At 34.9% G+C, this 24,651-nt stretch overlaps 1 protein-coding gene across 2 annotated transcripts in view; it reads right to left on the bottom strand.

The window, feature by feature from the left end:
- Window positions 1-24,651, bottom strand: part of neurl1aa (neuralized E3 ubiquitin protein ligase 1Aa) — a 133,971-nt gene that overhangs the window by 54,600 nt on the left and 54,720 nt on the right. Inside the window, exon 1 of one of the 2 annotated variants that reach the window (XM_056456601.1) lies at window positions 18,224-18,431. The exons of the other annotated variant lie outside the window; for it this stretch is intronic. Within the exon in view, the coding sequence (XP_056312576.1) occupies window positions 18,224-18,257 (34 nt within the window). The 5' untranslated portion in view covers window positions 18,258-18,431. Of the gene's footprint in view, window positions 1-18,223; window positions 18,432-24,651 lie in introns of those variants that run through there. 2 annotated transcript variants of the gene reach the window in all.

The raw sequence follows: 24,651 nt of genomic DNA, 5'->3' as shown, positions 1-24,651 counted from the left end.
ATTGACGCATGTTATTCCAAAGCTATTGATTTAGCACACTTGCATCAAGAGCAGCTCCAGTCTGTAATGTAACTCCAAAGTAATGTGATTTTAAATTAGTAATTAGATTAGATGAAATCAAATTCCCCATAGACATACGCTGATATTCAATAATTCAATATATCGGGATAGTTAAATTGCGCAATATTGATATCTTGGGTCTTGGGAATAGTATATAGGGCTATTGAACATTAAAATATGCAATAAGTAAGCCATACATTCAGGAGGCCATTATTGCATGTATTTTATCTCGCTTATTTTGTGGCCACTTGCCACAAAACATCAAAATTAGATGTAAAATGTTTTTCTGAGCTGTAATAGTTTATAAATTATTCAATTAAATGCAAGGCTGACAGGCTGAATGGAGCTGATGGAGCATACACTAACCTACATATTATTCAGTCACAAGATGGTGCTAAACAGTCCTACAAACCTGACTGAAATAAAAATGGCTGAATGGAGCATGCACTATGCAAATTATTCAGTCACAAAAGGGTGTCAAACAACTAAAAACAGTGGCGTGACAGCATGTAAATATGAATGTGGACGTTTGTATGTTGATGTGAACGTATTCATTGACGGTCAAGATCAGGCATGTCCAAGCTCGGTCCTGGAGGGCCGGTGTCCTGCAAAGTTTAGTTCTAACCCCAATCAGACACACCTGGGCTAGCTAATCAAGCACTTACTAGGCTTTCTAGAAACATCCGTGCAGTTGTGTTGAGGCAAGTTGGAGCTAAAATCTGCAGGACACCGGCCCTCCAGGACCGAGTTTGGACACCCCTGGTCAAGATGATTTGGATTCAGTCATTCAGAGGTTATCTCGGAATAACATACCTTGGAATGTTGCAACTAATTAATTAGAATCAAGCATTTCATGAACAGCAATAGGCTCCAATAGAGGATATGCTAGTTTTATCCTCGCTTGTAAGTTGCTTTGAATAAAAGCGCCTGCTAAATGAGCGAATACAATAGTTAAAATTAGTTAATTGAACTAAACTCGCAGCCAGCCTGATCTCACGAGGAAACGTAACTATTTTACGTTTTGTCAGTTTAGTGGCTAATTCATACAAATTTGTACAAGATCAGTCATACAAAAATGAACAATTTTAAAAAGAAGCTGTGGCACCCAAACCTGCCCCTAAACCCAAGCGTCATTGGGGGATGATCAAATCGTACTAAATTGTACGAATTAGATCATACGAATTCATATAAATATATAAAAATAAACAAAAAAGTTACGAATTGCCGTGAGATTGTGTTGTCTGAGCTGTTGTAAATTTTTGAGTTAATGCAAAATAGGAGATTAAAATAGCAAACGTAATCAGATTACAAGTCATAATCATTTTATTCAATAAAGAATAACTAATAACATTCAGTTATTTAAAAAACTAATATTGCCATAGTAACTTAAATAAATCTGGCTTTTCTCACTGTTGATTTTAACTAACGTTCACTAATAAGACTTTGTTGCAAATGTTTTACCTATTGTACTTTTTGCAATAATAATTTGGTCAACATTTATTTATTCTGAACATAATTAAGTACAATAAGTATTTTCATTATACATGTTAAAATAACCCTTTTTGCAGCTTATATCAACATCGTGATAATACCGTATATACTGTGATAAAAGCTTCAGCAATTAATCGCAATAATAAAATGTGAAACTGTCATAAGCCTAATTCCACACTACATTTTTTCCTCAAAGTTACAATGAGTTCAAATCGACAGTGAACAGCAGTTCCCATTGACTTTCTCAACAACAGTTATCATCCTCGATAATATTATGTAAAAGGTATGCAGGTTATGCACTGGACCCATGCAGAAACACAAACACTTATTGTAAGCCCAAGAAGCCAGTGACATAAACAGAAGCCAGCCCTTCAGACACACAAGCAGCAGATTCCACCCTGGGCGACCAAACACATCATAATGCTGCTATTTCTATGGCAACCACATTCTTTTTAAGGTAACCGATGGACTGAAGATGTTTCTTACATAAGTTCAGTAAAAAACACAGCCTGGAGCATCTGATTCAACACACTTGAGCATATGAATAATCATTGGTTTCCTTCCTACCCTGTATTAGACAAGTGAATACTTTTGTTATTAGAAATGCCATTAGTAATAAATACAATACTGTATAAACTACTGGTCAACAGTCTGAATTAAACTATATAATTTACTGAGACTATATTAGGATAATAAATCACGTTCAGTCTTTTATTCATTAAGTGTATATGAGTGCAAGCAAACGTTCACTTGATAGCCACTTATAACAAGGCTTTCTAAATTTTGCATACAGCTCCTTTAATTAGATGAATGATACCAAAATGTTTTACTTTAATTTTGCAGATACTGGCTAATTTTCATTTCAAAATGTTTGTTTATATAATTATTTGACATATTGACCATTAAGTGTGGTTTATTTATAAACTAATTTCGAGATTGACCACGGCTGGTCCCACATAAGCTAACACATGATGCACCACTCAGATGATTCCTAAGTCACTATCAAGAATCAGAGTTTCTTACCTTAGTTATCTTCATCTTAAACAATACCCTCTTACACCCCTACTCCTCCTCCCTTTTCCTATATAGGGTTTTACAGCGGCCCAGTGGTTAGCACTATTGCCTCATAGCAAGAATGTCACTGATTCAAGTCATTACCAGGCCAAACGACATTTCCGTGCAGAGTTTACTTGCTCCCAACGTGCTCGTGTGGGTTTCCCTCCCACTGTTTTAAAGACATGCGACAAGTAAATTGACTAAACCAAACTGGCACCATAGATGACCTCTTAATCAGTAATATATCTCTCAATAGTAATTCCTAACTCGTCATTAGCCATAAACAAGCAGGGGAGTTCGAGACCTACCCCTCTCGCCCTTTAAACGGGAGGGAGCCCCGGGCTTGCGGATCTTCTGAGCTCAGGGCTCTCCCCCGCGACAGCATGCCAAACATGCTTTATTATCAATCATCAGCTCAGTCAATCATCAACTCATGAATAGCAGAAGAAAATATAAAGACAAATAAGCAAAAAATATATTTTATATTTATAAAACAGAAATGCAGAAAAATTGATGAAATTATTAACAATTAACAATAATTAAGTGGATATAAAAATATAATTTTGTTTAAAATTAAGTACCAATATAAAATGAGCACATTTGAACTCTTTATTTGATTGATTACCTATTAAACAAGAATATTTTCCCCCTTTTTCCAACCCAACTTCAGCTTTTCTAACAACAACAAAAAAATATTAATAATAATAAAAATAGCAATGTTCAGAAAACTAAAATATCAAACTATTTCTAACTAATTCAGAAATCCCCCAATAACCAGCTCGGTATCATAAGGAAACACAACTATTTTACATATTGTTAAAGTGGCTAATTTCTACGATAATAAATTCCTGCGTCCTAATTTGCATACTATCCATCATGAACAGTATTTGAAAATAGAATTCGTATGTCTCAAACCATAGTATGTTGAAAAGAGTATGCAAAAAAGTTCTCATATGTTTACTATTTCTGGTAAAAATTCGAAGAGTAGAAGCATCCATACCCTAACCAATAATATTGCCCACAATACATGTTGGACGTGACTTTGATTAGAACTACAAACTCTGGTAAAAAGTGTAAACAAACTACAAACATGGCGGCAACACGAGACCAACCGTCAAGTAGAGAGGCTTTGGTAAAGTTGTTTGAATATCTGTTAATCATTTTCTAGCCAACTGGAACATATTTAAACTGAATTTTCCATGTTATATTTTATCTGCAACAAAAATGTGAACACATATCAAGACTTCTGAATGCATAATTACCCAAAGACCTAAGGAGATTTCTCTGCATGAAAGACTTGCGAATGGCAGATTTTCTGCTGTTGTTTCTCCAATAAGGTAGGAAATTAAATATGAAAGAAATGTGGATGCTATGTCGAGATGATTGACAGGGGACGTAACTGAGCAACATAACAATCTGTTAAAGAGGAAATAGTATGTCTGAAAGCTTGCATACTCGTTACACACTCAAAAGTATATATTTTCCTTTATAAAAAAGTACATACTTTTAGGACATAGTATAAGTATGCTGTAAAACCCAACAGTCAACTTTATCAAATGAAATGAGTGAAGTTAACTCAAAATTGACTGAACGTTAATTCTACTCATTTGAAGAGTCTTGAACTCAGTGTTGAAGGTAATGACACAATTAAATACCTCATTACTTCAACCTAAATGGATAAAGTTCACAGTACTCATATAGATTAGTTTGCCTTAACTTATTGGGTTTTACAGTACTCAGTTGGTTTGAGTTCTCTTCATTTATTGAGTTTTACTGTGCTCAGGTTGCTTTATTTACTCAAATGGATTAAGTTCACAGTACTCATTAGGATTAGTTTTTTAACTTAAGTTGGTTTCCTCAAATGGTTTGAGTTACCTTTTTTGATTTTACAGTGTACAGTATGTGAATTTCTAAAAGGAGGTGTGACCCCCAAACTCCACCCCTAATCCCATCTTTGGTCGATGAGTAAATCATACTAAAATATACAAATGAGATCATACAAATTAAAAAATAAGTATTAGCCACTCAAAACATTACAAATTCCCTGAGATTGTGTTTTCTAAACTTTATATAATCACTATAATAATTAAAAATATTTATAATATTATATTTTAATCAAATTTCAGAAGCTTTTTAAGGAAAAGTAATATACAGTTGAAGTCAGAATTATTAGCCCCCTTTTGATTTTCTTTCTTTTTTTTTAAATATTTCCAAAATGATGTTTAACAGAGCAAGGAAATTTTCACAGTATATCTGATAATATTTTTTTTTTCTGGAGAAAGTCTTATTCGTTTTATTTAGGCTAGAATAAAAGCAGTTTTTAATTTTCAAACACCATTTTAAGGACAAAATTATTAGCCCCTTTAAGTTTTTTCAATAGTCTACAGAACAAACCATCGTTATACAATAACTTGCCTAATTACCCTAACCTGCCTAGTTAACATAGTTAACCTAGTTAAGCCTTTAAATGTCACTTTAAGCTGTATAGAAGTGTCTTGAAAAATATCTAGTCAAATATTATTTACTGTCATCATGGGAAAGATAAAAGAAATCAGTTATTAGAAATGAGTCATTAAAACTATTATGTTTACAAATGTGTTGAAAAAATCTCTCTGTTAAACAGAAATTGGGGAAAACTGTATATATCTTATAACTTTAAGTCTCTCATACTTTAATCAGTATATACTTAGACTCTCATTCTTGTGATGAGACAAACAATAAACAAAAGCCCTGCAACATTTTAAAGTGATGCATTTATCTTTCTTTTGTACTAATATCCAGGTATCAATGCCAAACATTAACAAGCGAGCAACCAACACATTAATACTACAATATCAAAGTACCATCGCACTACATTTAAATATAACCTTTATTTAAAAGGTGCTAATGTCAGGTTTGTATTCACTGCTTGAAATAATTTATCTGCAAGCATCCTCATTACATCCTCATTAGCATGCGGATGTGTTCAGGGCCGGTTCAGATGTCCGACTGCAGGTCAGAGAACCGTCATGTTATATGTAAACACCTCACATCACACACGCTCTCACGTGAACATAAAAAAAAACGCCTGGCCAGCAGCATTCCAGAACTGTCTTCACAACAGAACATCCCCAAGGCTGACTTTTCACAGTTTCCCTTTGCTGAATATACAAAAGGTTTGATCCAACGTGACTTGCAGAGGAGCAGTACTTTATTATACACAGCACACGGAGGCAAAGTCTACAGCCAAATATCCTTGACAATCAATATCTGTTCTGTTTCATCTGTTCAGCAGCTACAAGAGACAGTAGGTTTAGATGTGCAAGCTTTTCCCATTTTAAAGGGGGCCTATTGTGCAGCTGTGTGTTAACAGTGTGTGAATATAGCCAGTCTCTAATGGTAAAAATTCATTAATTCTATTTTTTTATAATCACGCTTGATAAAAACAGTCTGCAGAAACATTTGATTGACAATTCTCCAGGGCTATGCAGGTCATCAGAGTGGGAAATTCCCACTTATTAGTAAAGGATCTCTCTCTAATTACCATAGACAGCCCTAAGTGAGAAGCAGCCATCAGCCATTAGATTTTTTACACCGTACCTACTGAAGATAATGTCAGTGACGCATTATAAATGTCGAGTTTTAGGATTCAAATGAACACTTTAGTCTACATAGACTTCCTTCTTCTGAGCCACTTCTTGTTTTAGTTTTACAGAGATAACACCAGTCTTGTTTTGAATCTGCTGCTATGCTGACAGGCAATTGTAGCTCCGCCCTCTTTTACAGAGAGCACAATCACATTTAAATTTAAAGCGACAGTCGCCAAAATGGCACAATTTGAATTAAAGCCTAAAAGGAGTAGTTTCAAACAGTTATAAAGCACTATTTGTGGGTTATTTATACACACTATATAGAGATATTTTACATCTTGTAAAAAGGGGCATAATAAAAAGTCCCCTTTAAAATGCATTCTCTCTGTGTGATATGTAATATTTAGTATGCTTGTTTTTAGAAAGCTAGTCTCTGGCTCAACAAACCATGTCAGGTCATATGCAGATTTTCATTATTTGCTAAATCATTAGCTAAGGTGAATGTGTGTGTGTGTGTGTGTGTGTGTGTGTGTGTGTTTGTGTGTGTGTGTGTGTGTGTGTGTGTGTGTGCGTGTGTGTGTGTGTGTGTGTGTGTGTGTGTGTGTGTGTGTGTGTGTGCGTGTGTGTGTGTGTGTGTGTGTTTTAGCTTTGTAAAGATTCAAATCAAGAGAACAGAAGGTTATCAGTACATTTTAAGTACGTTTGAGAATTATTTTCCACCCTAATTTGCCTCAATAAGTCCCTTTATAAGGCTTACATTTCATTTGTCTATGGGTAAATGACTAGGGATCAGTAAACATTCAAACTACTTGCTCCACCAATCATTGTGTTTGTGAGTGTACATTAAAATTAAAGAAATATAATAGGAAAATACAGAGCAGAGGTTTCAACAAACACATATTAGGTTAGGTTTCAGTGCACACACTCTTACTAGAAAAACTAAACGAATACCTACAGAGCAAATCTACTTTAAATCTTTTCAATAAATGAAATATGAATTAAGGATTCGATTCAAGGATTGTCAAATCTTTAATTGTGTCAAGTACTGACTCTCTGAGCCTTTTCTCTTAGCTTAATTTGCCTCTGTTTGCAACCCCATTGACTGTTATACTGTGAGCAAGCACTTTCATTCTCAATAACTTTATTAGTTGTTTTTTAGGTATCAGACACCAGAATGTAAATAATCTACTAGAGATTTTTTTTTTTTCTGAATGATTAAACCGTTAACACATGTAAAGTATTTTTAGGAAAAATCCTGGCTCTATTACAAATACAAACTTTACAAACTTTAGTTCTGAATGAAAAATGTATAAAAGAGCAACAAAACTGATTACAAAAAAGGTCAAAGGGCATTTTAAGAAACAAGGAATTTGGAAAGTACACAGTGTATATGTGTTGAGATGTATGTCATGTGACCTCAACACTACAGCAGACGTGGCTGCTGATTTATGTGCTGATACATGTAGTTATTCTGGTTAAAAACTCTGCTTTACACAATGCTTTCACTTAAATGTCGTCATAAAAAACACACATTGTCACTCACTGTCAACCCTTGAAAAATGCATCACTGTCTGGTTATTTTGTCTGGTTCATGTAGAAAGAAAAGCACAGAGCATTACACAATGTTGGTGGCCGGTATAAATAATGGTATCATCAATATTAAAAAAACATTTTTGTTGCTTAATATTTTTGTGGAAATATATTTTTGATTAATTTATTTTGTAACATTTTAATTACCGTCACTTAATTTGATTGCATCCTTGCTCATCTATTTTATCAGACATGAGGCAGCACAATTCTTTAAAAAAATAAGCCTTGAGCATCAGATCTGCTGCTTTCAACTTTACCATCAAATAAATATAGATTAAAATATACTAAATATAATAAGGTGCTCCAGGATTGGCTAGCCCAGTCACCATTATTGAGCATGTCTGGGGTAAGATGAAGGAGGAGGCATTGAAGATGAATCCAAAGAATTTTGATGAACTCTGGGAGTCCTGCAAGAACGCTTTCTTTGCCATTCCACATGACTTTATTAATAAGTTATTTGAGTCACTGCAGAGATGTTCGGATGCAGTCCTCCAAACTCATGGGAGTCATTCACAATATTAACTCTTTTTCTACTGCACCATGACCATATTCTATACTGTACATTGTTTCAGTTAAGTGACAAGACTTTTGTCTAAGCAAAGTCAGACCTTACTGTCCTAATTAAATAATTAAAAATCAAGGCATGATCATATTTTATTTTGGTGAAATAAGCATAATCTAGAGGCCTTTACCTTTCATATAAGCCACTTCTGATACCCTGATCAACAATGATCAACTAGAATCAAGTTATTATTTGTTGTTCCTAAAACTTAGATGGGCGACAAGACTTTAGTGTCAGATAGTATAAATATTTATGTTATAATGTAAGAAAATGAAGCATTATTTCACACAAAATTTAACAAACCAGATCTCTGGACGATATGACAAAAATCTTACTAGAACTCATATAATCTCATATCCAAACAGCGATATATCATGATATAGTGCCTTTTCTATAAATTCAATCAATTATGATGAACGTAAAGGACAATTACTTTTTACATTTAAAGCATATACTTATATATAAATTCTTATGTGATATATATATATTTATATTTTTTTTCTTTATTTAGAGCTTCAGGGTAATTGTTTGATTTAAGAATGTAGAAAAAAATTAAATAAATAATACTGAAATATGAAAGCCATTCGAAAAACGAATGATTACAGGTCCCAAACTTAATATTGCTAATTCATTCATTCATTCATTTTCTTTTCAGCTTAGTCCCTTTATTAATCCGGGGTCGCCACAGCGGAATGAACCGCCAACTTATCCAGCACATGTTTTTTACGCAGCGGATGCCCTTCTAGCTGCAACCCATCACTGGGTAACATCCACACACCCTGATTCATACTCATACACTACAGGCAATTTAGCCAACCCAATTCACCTTTACTGCATGTCTTTGGACTGTGGGGGAAACCGGAGCGCCCAGAGGAAACCCACGCGAACACAGGGAGAACATGCAAACTCCACACAGAAATGGCAACTGACCCACCGGAGGCTCGAACCAGCGACGTTCTTGCTGTGAGGCGACAGCACATCTTACTGCGTCGCCCAATATTGCTAATTAAAATTCAAAATGGATACACTGCCATGCTGTTTTTCATGTTTTTGTGAAACATTTTGGCAGGTAAGATTGCGGTCAGCCAAATGATGAAAAAAACATAACCATAAATAACATATTTGTGACACCACCAAATAAATAATAGAGCATAATGTGAACAGTATATATTATAACATTGATTTTGTGAATATAATTTGACGCAGGCATCAAAATGATATATCTAGTGCTGTCAAACAATTAATCATGATTAATCACATCCAAAATAAGTTAGTATTTACAAAATATGTTTGTTTGTAGTGTGTATATTTGTCTATATATAAATATATGCATGAATATATTGTTTATATTTATATATACAATTATTTATATATAATACAAAAGATATAGGGCAGCACAGTGGCGCAGTGGGTATCGCTTTCGCATCACAGCAAGAAGGTTGCTGGTTTGAGCCTCGGCTGGGTCAGTTGGCATTTCTGTGTGGAGTTTGCATGTTCTCCCTGCGTTCGCGTGGGTTTGCTCCGGGTACTCCGGTTTCCCCCACAAGTCCAAAGACATGCACTATAGGTGAATTGGGTAAGCTAAATTGTCCATAGTGTGTTTGTGTGTGTGGTGTTCCCCAGTGATGGGTTGCAGCTGGAAGGGCATCCACTGTGTAAAACATGCTGGATACGTTGGTGGTTCATTCCACGGTGGCGACCCCAGATTAATAAAGGCACTAAGCCGAAAAGAAAATGAATGAACGAATGAACAAAAGATATATACAGTACATATAAGTATACACATAATTGTTTGTATTTTATGTACAGTGTGTGTGTGTATTTATACATATACACATATATATGCACAATACACATGAATATTTTACATTTATCTTGAATGTGATTAATCGTTTGACAGCACTAATCTCATCCCATCTCCCACATTTCTAATTGTTTTTCCGAAGCTGATTAGCAGCTATCTGGTCGTGTGGCAATAAAGGATCATGAATGAGCACTGGTGTTCTGCCACGGCTGGCTTGCTCCTCGGTGACCTGATCCGCGCATAAACACCAGTGTGAGGTGGTGTCATTTAATTCTGCGTGCGAGTGAGGATTAAGTGACTCATCCAGGATGTTGGTGCAGCGGACGGTTTCTTAGCAGCTTCAGCACCTGACCCGAAACATGTTTCTGTCACGACACAGTAACCGAGCGATGGGACCGCAGCAGGGGATAGCAGATAGCAGAACTTCCTCTGTTTGCCTTTCAATAATCTGTCACCACCAAAAGCATTGACTTCTTGTCAATCACTGATAATCAATCCTGACGCGCTCCATTAACAATTCCACTATAAACAAACCCCGGCGCTAACAGTTTCCTCATGTTGTTTGTGCATGGCTGTCTTATTGCGGATTTGATAAAATAACATTGTTGGTAATTGATTCGGTAATCTCAGTATTTTCCGTGCCGTTATAAACAAATTGGCAGCAAATAACTGATTCAGCACTGATGAATTCATAATAGGAATCAGAAGTGCATAATGTATTAGAACCATATTGGTTATTTGGCAAGATTAGTTTATATAAACTCACCGGCCACTTTATTAGATACCGGTTTGGGCCCCTTTTGCCTCAGAACTGCCTTAACCCTTGTGGCATAGATATTGGAATATTGCTCAGAGATTTTTGGTCCATAATTGACATGATAGCATCACGCAGTTGCTACAGATTTGTCGGCTGTAACATCCTTGATGCGAATGTACCATTTCCACCACATACCAAAGGTGCTCTATTAGATTGAGATCTGGTGACTGTGGAGGTCATTTGAGTACAGTGAATTCATTGTCATGTTCAAGAAATTAGCCTGAGATGATTCGCCGATTTCCTAACATGGTGCGCTATACTGCTGAGGCAGCCATCAGAGGATTGGGTACACTGTGGTCATAAAGGGATGGATATGGTCAGCAACAGTTCTCAGGGAGACTGTAGCGCTGACAGTAGGGGTTGTGCAATTGTCGACCAATTTTGGCATCGTACGATGTCCTAATGTGAAACATCGCAATAATGATGGGCATTGCCGTCGTAGGTGGCCGGTGACAACTAATTAATTCATAACTAATTAATTATGTGTAGCCTACTGTTTCAACTACCTGACCCGCAGGGTCTTTGTTTTACCCATAACCAAATTGCAAATAATTAAAGATAAGTTATACACAAATACCACCTGTCAGTCACTTTTCCTTGCGCGGACTCTGGCATGATTAGGCAGAGTAATCTGTGTCGTTATAATGGCGTCGACAAACTTGGTAACAAAAGGTGTACAACCAACAGGAACCAACAGTATCTGAGGTTTTCACTAAATACTAAGTACAAGCCGGAAAGTGAAAGGTTTGAAGCACTGACGCTTCTACTGACGCTTGTGAGACGTTGAGACAAGATGAATTAAATATCACGTTTAACAACTATACATAGTTACCGGGGAGTGGTACATCCTTGATAAACTGTCCGACGTGCACTGCTCTCTGGGATTTGTGCTTAAAGCACCCACTGACTGCTGGAGCTCAGACTCGCGCGTACGCTGCAGCGCCATGACAAAGTGTGTGTTTGAGTTTTCAGCAGTATAGTGTGAAAGAAGGGGTTTTAAAAAATGCTATATGAAACGCCAGTGTGGACGTGGGATCGTTTTCAGTCTAAAATGCCATTTAAAAACAAATGATGTATTAGCGTAAACAGGGCCGTGTGTATTTTTGGGAGCAGGTTGCTGCTAGCAACGGGGGCGGGGCAGAGGATAGTAGTGTCAGCTCAGTATCTTGATGTCTATTGGGCCATCGCCGATGGATGATGGCATCGTCTATTGACCAACACTAGTTGACACAATGTTTAATTGGTACTGATGGGCCCAAAGTGTGCCAAGAATATACCCCACACCATTATACCACCACCAGCAGTCTGAACCGTTGATACAAGGCAGGATGGATTCATGCTTTCATGTTGTTGACATCAAAATTACCATCCGAATGTCGCAGCAGAAATCAGACTCATCAGACCAGGCAATGTTTTTTCCAATCTTCCATTGTCCAATTTTGGTGAGCTTGTGCAATTGTAGCCTCAGTTTCCTGTTCTTAGCTTTTTAGACGTTATTATATTCATTTTTAGACAACAGAACATCAAATGGTTACATTTTAGGAGCTCAAGTACTTTTTAATCACACAAAATGAAAACATTTATTATTCTGAGCAGTTGTAATATTCATTTTACAGATTATTTTGCTCACTAAACCTGACTCTATAAGTTTCAAATACAGTAAGTAAATACAAATAAAACTCATTTTCAAACTGAATTTTCAGCATCAGCCTTCAGTGTCACATGATGCTTACAAACAAATATTTTTGTTCAAATGTGTACATTTAGTTTAATTTTGCCATCATCTAATCCGCCAATGCTACTAATTTTATAACATATAAAATGTACACATTTTTATTAACCATTTATCTACAGTAACAACTAGATGTTTTACTGTTTAGCAATACATAAGAATGAAATGCTGTCCAAATTAGGTTTGCACATTATATCGTATCAGCATCGCTAACACAATGTGATCATTCGCAATAGCCTCACACTAATCTGTATTATAATGTTTCATTTGCATGTGATTTTAAAAGCATTCAGCCATAAGAAATTTTAATTTGTAGATTCAAAGTTTTAGTTTGAAAGTTTGTAGTTTAAGAATACAGTTTTTAACAGTTAATTTTAATGAATTATTAGAATGTTCATTATTCAATTACAGTACCTGAATTCTGTTCGGAATCTGACTCGGAAAACGATAACACAGTGCTTGTTTCAATTGTAACTTTTTCTTTATTGTATTTATCTATTCCTTTAATTAGTTTATTTGATTTCATGCAGATGCACTGCCCTACAGAATCATCCTGTTCGATCTAAAATTATGAATTCAAGTCATCTGGGAAAATTGTTTTTATATTGCAATATATATCGCAAAATAATAAAATATTGCAATGTTAGATTTTTCCAATATCGTGCACCCCTAGTCCAAATGCATTTTAAATTTCACAAAATGTATTATGCAAACTCATGCAAATCTCAAAACGGCACACACAAAAAGAACAGACTAAAGAATCTGTATATTTAAAAAAAAAAACATGACAGTTTGCAACTTTCCATCTGCACTCATATTTGTTCCAGTTTAAGGTGGAATGTTGCTTCTGTTTTCCATCCAAGAGTTGACAGTAGGAAATATCTGGAGCAACTGTCGTAATGTTCCTCTTTTGACAGCCATTCTATATTAAAAAAACCTTCTTATTCATCTATTTCCTGCCTCGGAGGCCAGGATGTGTTCCAGAGGTGCATGAGAAACACCCAACAGGGTTCAACACATACTGTATTTTCACACACTACAAACCAGACAGTCTTGTTCCCTAGACAGTTTTAAGTTTCATACAATGATCAGATAAAGCACTGAAAATCGGAGGTGAGCGAGGTGTGCATGTCTGGATAAGCAGTTTATATCCGTTGTCATCCTCCGGCAACTTGAACTACGAAAACAAAACCCTGAAAAATGGGAACTGAAAAGATTTGACCTACAAGCATCCTTAAATAAGTCATGCTTTTCCTTCTTTTCTGAAATATTTGGTGCAGCAGTGGCCTAGTGGTGCATGTGCTTAATAGGTTAACACGAAAATCACGTTCGAATCTGGCTTGCGTCATTTCCCGATCCTGTTTTCTACAAAACATTTCCTTTGTCTTCTTAACACTCTTCAGAAATACAATTAAAAGATTTAAGGTCAAGTTCAAGACCTTAGATGAATGCAAACACTTTTAAAATGGACTTTGAACGGTTCTTAAAGAGACAGTTCACCCCAAAATCAACATTTCCTCACACACTTCTTTCTCCTGAACACAAAAGAAGATATTATCTAGAATGTTGGAAGCAGCAGCCATTAACATCCATTGTAGGAACAAAAGATACTATGGATGTCAATGGCTGCTGCTTTCCAACATTCTTCTTCAAAAAGAAATCAATAAATTCAATCCAATTCAGGTTTCACGATAATTATCGTAACCAGGTTTGAAACAATAAGTAAGGGCCCATTTCCACTCAGTGGTACCAAAAAGTGAACCGTACTGTACCACTTTTTGGGTACCCGTTCCAAAGGGTGAATGCTATTGGTTTACAGAGAGACGCCACTAGTGCACGCACAAGCCAGGAGAATGAAAACAAGGAAGCCACCATTTTTAAATACACAGCTGAGACATTACATCGTAATAATATATACAATTAATCACGAGCAATGGTCAACCCGAGCTTAAACAAACATTGTCGTCGTCTTGATGAACAGTTACAAAGCCAAGAAGAGGAGCAGAATCTGCCGTGTGTCCTGTTGTTGTTTACGAGGCGTCTAAAAGCGTGAGCGGTTTCGCTTTCTTGAGAGAGAGAGAGAGAGAGAAAGAGAGAAAGAGAGAAAGAGAGAGAGAGTTTGCATGCGCTTCAATATTTAAAATAACAAACTCGAGCTGATATAATAGCGTGTGGGTGATTAATGAAGTGCTGTCGGACATCCTTTTACAACAAATGTAAGAGTGATGTGCGAAAAAACAAAGACAAGCCCGAAAAATCGTAGGAGCAAATGATTCTTTCAGCAACCTAAGAAATAAAGATGAGAGGTTTGTACTGACTTGTAAGCAAGGCCTGGATTCTGACGGTATGATAACCTTGGATAAAAATATCACGCTTTCACTGTATTGTGATAACGCCTCCAAAATATATTATTTTTAAATGTCTGGGTAAAAACTCAGTTTCTCAATTTCTGCTGGAGATACTGTTGTCCTAAAAAAGTAAATAAAACATTTTACACATATCTTAGGAACTGTATAAAATTTTTGGCAGTTTTAACTTTTCCAAACTGCGGTACCTTAAAAATGGTTATCGTCCGATGCCTAACTGACTGTATATGTTTTTATATTTTTATGAACTCAAATAAGTCCTAAATGTATGTTTTTAGTTTTTTTGTAATTGGTAACATTTCAGAGACTGTAAGGCTCTGTATGTTTTCATACATTTTTTTTCACAGATGTTAAACAGTACAGTACTATTTTGCATCATCATTTATCTGCAGCTATAATCAAATTTTGTTCATAGAAAAGTTAACATTTACATTCAAGAAGGTCTATTTATGTGTATAAAGCATCTGTTTTGTATATGATACATGAACGACCTTTATAGCTTTTACTTTGACATTTTGCTTGAGCGAGAGAATGACACCCACTACAACTTTCTGTCGTACACACGCTTACCAAAAGGGTAACATTTGGCAGTGGAGACACAAGCCTGATAAGGTTGACCTGTACCAAACCGTACTGTACACTCAGTGGAAACGAGGCTTAAATTATAGTATTTTAATTTTTGGGTCAACTATCCCTTTAAATACTTTTTTTTTTTTTTACATTTCATTTTGGAGCTGACTGATTTGTTTTTAAAATGTTATGCTGTTGCGTTGATATCAACCATAGCAGTTTATTTACTTTAATTCAAACTTTTTTTCATTATACATTTGGAACAAGTGCACTTTCTATACTATCAGGTGTTACACACACGGTTAAATCTCTAGTCCCTGTTTATCTAATCGGATGTGATATATTCAGTATATGCTTTAATTAGAATTAATGATCAAGTGGGTCACATCCACCAAGGCTTCAGATTAACTCCAGGCCAATGAGCTGAAGTCGGAGACAAAGTAGGACTGGGAGATTTACATAAGCCAACTGCTTTGTGTTTGTTTCAGTTACAGACACACACACACACTGAAGACTGTCAGCCAATCACCCTCCAGGCCAACGGAAACATCCTGTACCAGATCAACCTGTGACATTTAAACCACAATGAATATTTCTGTGTACAGTAGTTAGTCTGTTTGCTAACCATGCATGCATTCATAGCACTATAGGCAACAATTGAATTTGGTATACAGTAGTATCATCCTGTACTTTAATTCTACCTTTAAATGAATAGTTGATACTGAAATTCAAGAAGATACTACTGAATTCATCATATTTAATGAAAAAGAGCTATGGAATTTTCTTCTAAAATTAGCTTTTTTTCTCAGCCTCAAACGTTTATGTCCAGTTATTTTAATTTAATGAAAATAACCTATTGTTTACCATAAAACAAACAGGACCCTACAAAAAAAATTCTTTTTAGAAGAAAATATCAGACGGCACTTAAGTTTTTCCATCTGCAAAATATATATTTTTAGCATCAATATCGCGATGTGTGCATCTGCAGTAGCCACATCGCAAGATTTGCAATGTTGAGTCTGGATTATAGTTGACCAAGAGCCACAGAACACATCTGATTTGTGATTAGAAGACATCTGAATTTGAGTCACTGCTAAGTTTAACTATAATAGAGTGAAGGTTTACCATTTGCATGTGTTTTTAAGGCCTTTGGTTAAGTATTTCAGGAGTGTTTGGCCAGAGAAAAGTAGGATGTTTGGAGGTGTAACAAAGATTAATTGTATTTAATTATTTATACAATTTATGAATTGTACAATTCTTCTTTCTTACAATTTTTGTCTTGTTTCTAGCACAAATATCTACATTTCAAAATGAAAATAAGTTTATTTTAATAGCCCCATTGGCAGAGAAAAACTCCTAAATTTGACTTATTTCTTCTGAAGGCAAAAACTAACAATTTTTGTACAAAGAAAAGAAATTTGGACAAGAAAAAAAAAAAGGATGAAATACATAAATGATTTTTTGCATTGTAATTATTTAATTTCTGCACCCAAAAACTGTTACTCCCCAGAAAACTGTCAAATAGAGCTATTCAAATGATCTGCAAAACTGTATTCATATTGGCAGATAATTCAGCATGTTTTAAGGAAAAACTCAATTCTGACTTATTTTGACCTATTTCTTCTGAAGGCAAAAACAAAACAATAATTTACTTGATCTACAAGAAATTTGGACAAGAAACAAGACAAGTATGAAATACATCATTTTTTTTTGCATTGCAATTATTTAATTTCTGTACTCAAATACTGTTACTCCCCAGAAAACTGTAAAACAGAGCTTTTCAAACTATCTTGTATTCATACCACAATATTTATCACAGAAAAATAAAATATATAGGATATTTCCAATATAATAGGAACTCTTCAAACACATACACACATATTGTCATATATATATCCGGTTGTTTTAACCCCAACCTTGAGTCAAGTACGGACAATCTCAACATGATTTTTTTTATCAAATTGAAATTACATTTTATTAACTCAACATTAAGTTAAGCAACCCAGCATTTATTTATTAACCCAGATTCTAGTTTCAAGTTTAGCAAGGAATGCATCTTAGACCTGTCTGCCAACACCTGGCAATACTGTAACAGCTAAAACACGAATTTCAGGACGTGTCTATTGTGTACCCAACAACCATGCATTTTATGTAAGACCTAATCAATTGATTTATTGGCATCGCTTATGAGCCAGCTGCTGCTCCACGGACTTTTCCATAATAAAACGTAACACACTGGAAAACCCGAAGTAATTCCTGCCTTTCCCCAAGAACAGAGGGAATCCCCACAAATTCCCTTCCCTTTCTCACGCGTTCAAGCTGCTGTGGGGGAAACACGTCTGATGTAGAACGCGCGTTCACAGGCACTAGCCCCCGGACGCGGAGACGCGCTCGCATATTCAGAGCGTAAATCTCCAGAAACCTAACAAATAATGTCAACATTAAAACTGATGACTTGTCTACGGTTGAATGTGCTTTACGTTTTAAGCATACCACCACCTACGTGACTCTCACACAAAGACGTTTTCCATCAAACCTATCTATTCTTCACAATCATCAGCAGGCAAACAGAAGAAACATCACTCAGCGGTTGATCAGTTGCTCACCGTACAAGGCGTTTCGGGTTATCTGGCCTCCCATGGCTCAAAGCCGGGTCACCGTTTAGCGCTCGCCGCGTTTATTTCTCAAAGGTCCAGAGAGCGATAATTCCACACCGACACCATGCTGGAGGAGAATATCTGTCGGCCCCCCGAAACGAGATGTAAACAGTCGGACACTCCTCCTGCCTCGGTGCTCATTGAGTGAGCGCGAGGACACAAGCGCCACACTGACTCATTTGCATAGTGGGCGGAGTCTAAGGGCGCTTGAGTGAGTGTCACGCCCCTCCACTACAGTCTCAGATCACACAGAGTGCTTAACATTAATGAGTACACCCCATTTTGAAACCGAATATCTCAGTTGATTGAATTTTCTCAGTGAATATAGGTCATATATTTTGGTAAATTTGAACAAAACAGATTTATTAAACGGATATATTTATTAAAATAAAAGTTTAGTCACAGAACATCTTTAGAAATATAAAGATATATAACTAAAACTACTAAATACAAACTACTAAATTGAATACATTTTTGTTTCTCTTAAATTTTCTCTTTTTTATATATTTTATTTAATCTTTTTCCCTAACATATCAATTTGGGTGTACCAATTTTGGACCATTATCTAAGTTATTTTGTTAGATTAGCTCCAGATTTGGCTTCAGTACTGACTAATCTAATGTATATGCACAAATGTAATACTGTAAAGCTTCTGATAAAATATATTAATCTAAATGAGAGATTTGTGAGGGGTGAACTCATATATGTTCAGCACTGTATAAGACAATCCGAAATCTCTCTATAAAAGATATGCAAGCTCAAACCGATTCCATAACTTAAAATATAAATTCATGGACTGACAAATATCTCTTTTTCTGTTATTAATTATTTTACTACTTTTATGACATTTTCAGTTACATTTGTTTTGTTGTTTGTGGCTTTATTTGGTATTTATATTCATTTCAATGAATGAATTCTTCTTATTATTTTATTAAATATACCAGTAGCTATATTATTGCTCATCTGTACTCGTATTAGTACTCGCTTGGATTCGTTTTTAAAATTAAATGGTTTGTTGCAATCGGTCTTCTCAAATGGTTTGAGTTGCCTTAACTTATTGGGTTTTACAGTGCAGGATTATGTCTAAAAAACATATCTCAAGAGGACGCCCAGGTTTCAATTTAAAGAAAAGAGGAACTGATAAATGTGGAATATTGGTGAGCAAACAGCCACAAAGCAGTACCGAAAGAAGCATGCTTAGTGTAAAATGTCATGTTTTTTGTCATGTGTTTGAGATAGAGCTCTTTGTTTTGCCAAACAAAGTCCATATATCAAATCCACCACTCTCTAAGCAGAACGACTCCATTAGCTTTTGTTAAAGACACAGCATTTCCCTCTCCTCTCTGGCTTTCTGGAATTATTGTTTTCTGTGACCCCTGAGATTCACTTCTGTTAATGGCATCTCAGGTCAAGCTATTTATACTTACTCCGCTGATCTGGGAACAGGTACTCCTAACCCAGATTTCTACTTCCTATACTTTATCAGAAATAATACTGGTTGAGGAAATGTTGTAGTAAAGTTCAAGTGAAGGTTCATTCTTAACACTTCAGGTTTGACATCCCTGTAGCAGCAGAATTGTTATTTGCATTACATGACATAAATCAGTTAATGAATAAAGAACTATACTGTAATATAATAGCTATTGTTTACCAGTTTCGCTTGTCATTTATGGGTGTTTTTCTTGATCTCTGCTTTGACAACTTTTAATGTTGAAAATTAAACTGCTGTTTAACTATTTGTTTACTGACATTTTAGTATTTGAAGCTATATATGTGTAAGAAATTAGTATAAAAATACATTTTTACAGTAGTAAAATGTGTACTTGCAGCTTATTAGCCAGTTTTGTACCATTACTTGCATGACAACTTGAAAACATATGAAAAATATATTTTGATTTGATGTCAAAACCTTGATGTTTATTTGACATCCACACATTGATGCTCTTTTGATGACCAAAATAACAACACAAAAAGTATTATAAGAAAAGTTATATTCATCTGAGAGCTCCAAATTAGAAAAGTACACTGGATTTTGTATCCCTACAATGCATGTAATAAACTGTATCTGGATGTCAAAATTACATCAAATTGACATCTAACATTGGTGACAAAAAACATGTCATAATCGATTACAGGACTGTCCTGTAAAAATATATTTTTAAGTGTATTTGGACAGGAGTGTAATTGACTTTTGATGTGTTTTTGACAGTCCTGCAATTGAATGTTGGCATGTTTTAGATGTTGGCAATTTTAGATGTCTATTTGATGTCTTTTTGACATCAATTAATTCAATTGACAAAAATCAGTTAGCAATTTTGATGTGTTTTTTGATGTCATTTTGACATCGCTGGTAAACAGAAACAAAAGTTTCAAAAAACCAAGAAGGTCTGAAAAAATCAGGTACACCCTAATAGATAAGATTTTATTATTTGAAAAAAATTGGTCCCCTTTAATTTCCTTTCCACCAACTTGTGATTAGTATATTTACTATGCCTTTAGTACCTTCTTTTACCATTGGACAGCACAGGTGGGTGGTTGGGGGAAAGTATGTTTTATTTTTGTTTAATTATAATTTTTATCACTGTTGGTTGTTTTTTCATTTTCTCTTTTTTTAATGTCTAAATTTTATGTTTGTATTTTTTAAAAAGGAGTATTTACAAATTAATGTCTGCTTAAAAAATACAAATAAAAATAGTTAAACAAAAATACCAAGAAAAACAATAAAAAGTAAAAAATCTTTTAAATTAAAATTTCAAAATAAATTCAAAGCCCAAAAACATAGATAAAGAGAAAATACCAATGAATCGCAACTAAGTGTAAATAGTTTTAGCTGCAAATAACAAAATAATGTCATAAATTCAACTAAACTCTGATTGTACGGATAACATTATCCACTAAAAAAGTAAAGGCTGTCCTAATTACAGTAATGGAGTCGGGATACAACAGAATTAAGGATTCAAATGCAGTTTATTAAGAGAATCGTCAGGCAGGCAAAAGGTCAAAACAGGGACAGACAGGAGCATGCAGATATTCCAAAAGCATAGTCAAAGTACAGACAAATGGCCAGCACAGGCAGCAAGACAATCTAAACAGTAAAACAAAGCAAACGAGAAAAGGAAAATGCTTCGTTATGGTCACTTACAGTTTACAAGACTCAGCAAAGAGTGTGTTTGAATGAGGTGTCTTTTTATAGTCTTAGTAATCAGTCCATCATGATCTTCCAGCTGTGTGTGTGTAATATAGTGTCAGAGGGAATCAGAAACTGGTGTGTGAGTGCAAAGACTACTGGGAATTGTATTTCATATAGTGGCAGATGTGTAGCTCTCAAGTGATCTGCACAGGCTAATTGCTGGTGATCGTGACAATTACATTTTTAAGATTAAAATTTCAGGGCTGAGATCAAAGTCCAAAAATATAAATAAGGTTAAAAAAAAAACAGTAAATATTAACAGATCAGTTTTTTTAAGAGTAAAGGGTTTCAGCTGCAGATTAACAAAATAGGAGCTCAATAAATTCAATTAAACTCATTCGCACTATTGCTTCTCTGATTACATGGAAAACATTATCCACTAAAATCACGTTAGCAATAATATTTACTTTTTTTGCCGTCCTTTTTTACCAATTGGAATTTTTAAGGGAATCATAACAAACCACAGGCCTTCATTGCAGAACCCCAGCACTTTGATCAAAATGAAATCATCGCTTGCTCCACAACGATGGGCTGATTGGTGCTCTCTTTCTCTCGCTCACACATGGCGCACACATTTTTGGGAGCCTGTGCCCAAAACACACAAGCCCTTGTGCTTGGAATTGTCATACGGCTTTCATTAGCACGGCTATAAAATAAATCAATGTCCTTTTAAAATATATGACAAAATGAAATCAATGAAACAAAAAACAACCTCCTCTGAGAATTGACAGTGTGCATGTTTGAAATTTTTTTGTTAGAGATGATTGGAAAAAGGTTGCGTGTATTTGATGAGTCTCAATTTCTGCTAATATTGGGATGGTAGGCTCAGAATTTGGTGTAAACAACATGAAAGCATGGATCCATCTTGGTCCTGTATTAATAGTGTGAGGCACATTTTCTTGGCTCACTCTGGGCCGCTTTAGTACCAGTCTCAAAGCTCAAATCATCTCAAATTGATTTCGTGAACATGACAGCGAGTTTTCTAAACTCAAACAGTCTCCACAGCCACCAGATCTCAATCTAATAGAGCTCTCTTGGGATGTGCTGGAAGGAGAAATTCACGTCATGGAAGTGCAGCCAACAAATCTGCAAAAACAGTTATGCTGTCATATCAGTATGGCCCAAAATCTCTCCATTTTTCTCCTGCAGGCTTTGCCACAATCGTCTCTTAATCATTAACTTTAACTCAAAACAAGACATTGTCACACATTTCGCTTTGATTTATCTTACTTTAACAGGATTTTCTTTTAGCTATAGCTATGATGGCTGCACAAACTGTTATTTATAAATCAATAGTTATTTCTATTATTATTATTATTATTATTATTATTATTATTATTATTATTATTATTATTATTATTATTGTGATATTGTTTATGATACAGTCAAAATTTAAATGTCCAGGGTCTCCGCATGATCTTAAAAAGTCTTAAATCTCAAAAACAGAATTTTAGGCCTTAAAAAGTCTTACATTTACTGAAATGTTGTGTTTTAGGTCTTAAATCATTTTTAAAACAGGTCTTAATTTTCCTTTGTTCAGGTATAGCTACCCAATCTGGCCAACACCCATCCAATCACCAACAATCAACTCAATAAAACGTTTAGCTTTTTAATTTAAGAATGTAATGTTTAACTATTTAACATTATGGTTTAATTATTTTCTTTATAATAACATTTGTTTAAAAGTGCTCCATGTATTTTCTGCTGAGGAAGCTGACCCGGACAGACTGTTGTGAATACGTTTAGTTTATCATAGCTTTTAAAACATTTCAAACAGTTTTTAATTATTTTATTTTTATTTTTATGAAAGTTTGTTAAAAAAAGTGTATACAACTAGACCTTGTTTTGACACAATATTTTACATTTTTTTGCTCAGAATTAACACAAATATTTAATTTTTAAATTATTATTATTATTGTTGTTGTATTATTAAATGTATTACATTATTTTAAAAAGTTTGATAGGGCAAATAAAAATCATTTCCAATTGGGCCATTTGGAAAACTCCTTAAGTCTAAAATTTTATTCATAATGGTCTTAAAAGCGTCTTAAAAAGTCCTAAATTTAACTTGCTGAACACTGCACAAACCCTGATTTGTAATATTGTTTACTGCACAGAGATCCCACTTGTGGGGCTAGTCACTATATGACAAAATGAATGTCTAAAGTCCACATGGAATTAACATTTATAATGTTTATTTTGCTAGCGCACATTGTTAGTCTTTAAGGTGAACAATTAATCTGTGCAGGTGAATCCACACACAAAAAAGCAGTTTGTTTTGGTAATCTTTAATCAAATTATGATCTGATTAGCTTCCACTCTGGAATGGCAGCCCTTCTCTGATGTTGTCAGCTTGACTGATTGGACAAAATATGCTTAGCCACGCTCATACAAACCGCCAGTTTGCTGCAAGTGAAAGATGATAGGAGGAGTGCAAAAATAAAACCCTGACCTCTACTCAGTATTTTATTATATTGTTTAATAAAAGTCATCATGCTGAATTAAACGACTACAGCAACTTCTGGTTCATGCGGACTTCAATGTTAAACACTTCTAAAATTAGCAAACAGGTTGTCAATTCATAAAGTTGAACAGCTGTTTCTTCACAGTCAGCATCAGAACTAGTGATTAAAGATTTGTCATAGAAACCAATAAATTTACCTACATTTGACAAAAAAGTGGCTGATACATGGATTCGTAACTGTCATTCATAATGAAATTTTAAATGTTTGAATTAATTTGCACAACTTTTCTCAGTATTTAGATTTTTTTACACCCTCAGATGTCAGATTTTCACATTTTACCTCTGCCATTGATTACTGTATTATCAATTTCCTAACAAACCATACATCAATGGAAAGCTAATATGTTTGACTTCCTGATTATGCATACATTTCCTAGAATTTCCCTAATAACCGGTTTTGTGATTCATGGTAATATTTAAAAAAATAAAAGTGCAAACTAAAAATACGTTTTAAAGACTCAGCACTTTAGTCAGTGTGGAGCTCTCTTTACATGTTGTTTAAAGTAGTGTTTCTGGTAGGGTTGCACAGTTTACCAGTACTATGGTAGTATTCCGATACTATGGCTCCAAAATACTGGCCGTGCCACTGTAGTTTGTACATGGTAGTATCGTCATTAACGTCATCGTCATCATTATTAATGTGGAAAAGTCACCTAAATGCTC

Source organism: Danio aesculapii, chromosome 1, assembly GCF_903798145.1.
Source record: "Danio aesculapii chromosome 1, fDanAes4.1, whole genome shotgun sequence".
NCBI classification, from domain to species: Eukaryota; Metazoa; Chordata; class Actinopteri; order Cypriniformes; family Danionidae; genus Danio; species Danio aesculapii.
The sequence above is the reverse complement of the archived record's forward strand: the minus strand, read 5'-3'. Positions and strand labels throughout refer to the sequence as shown.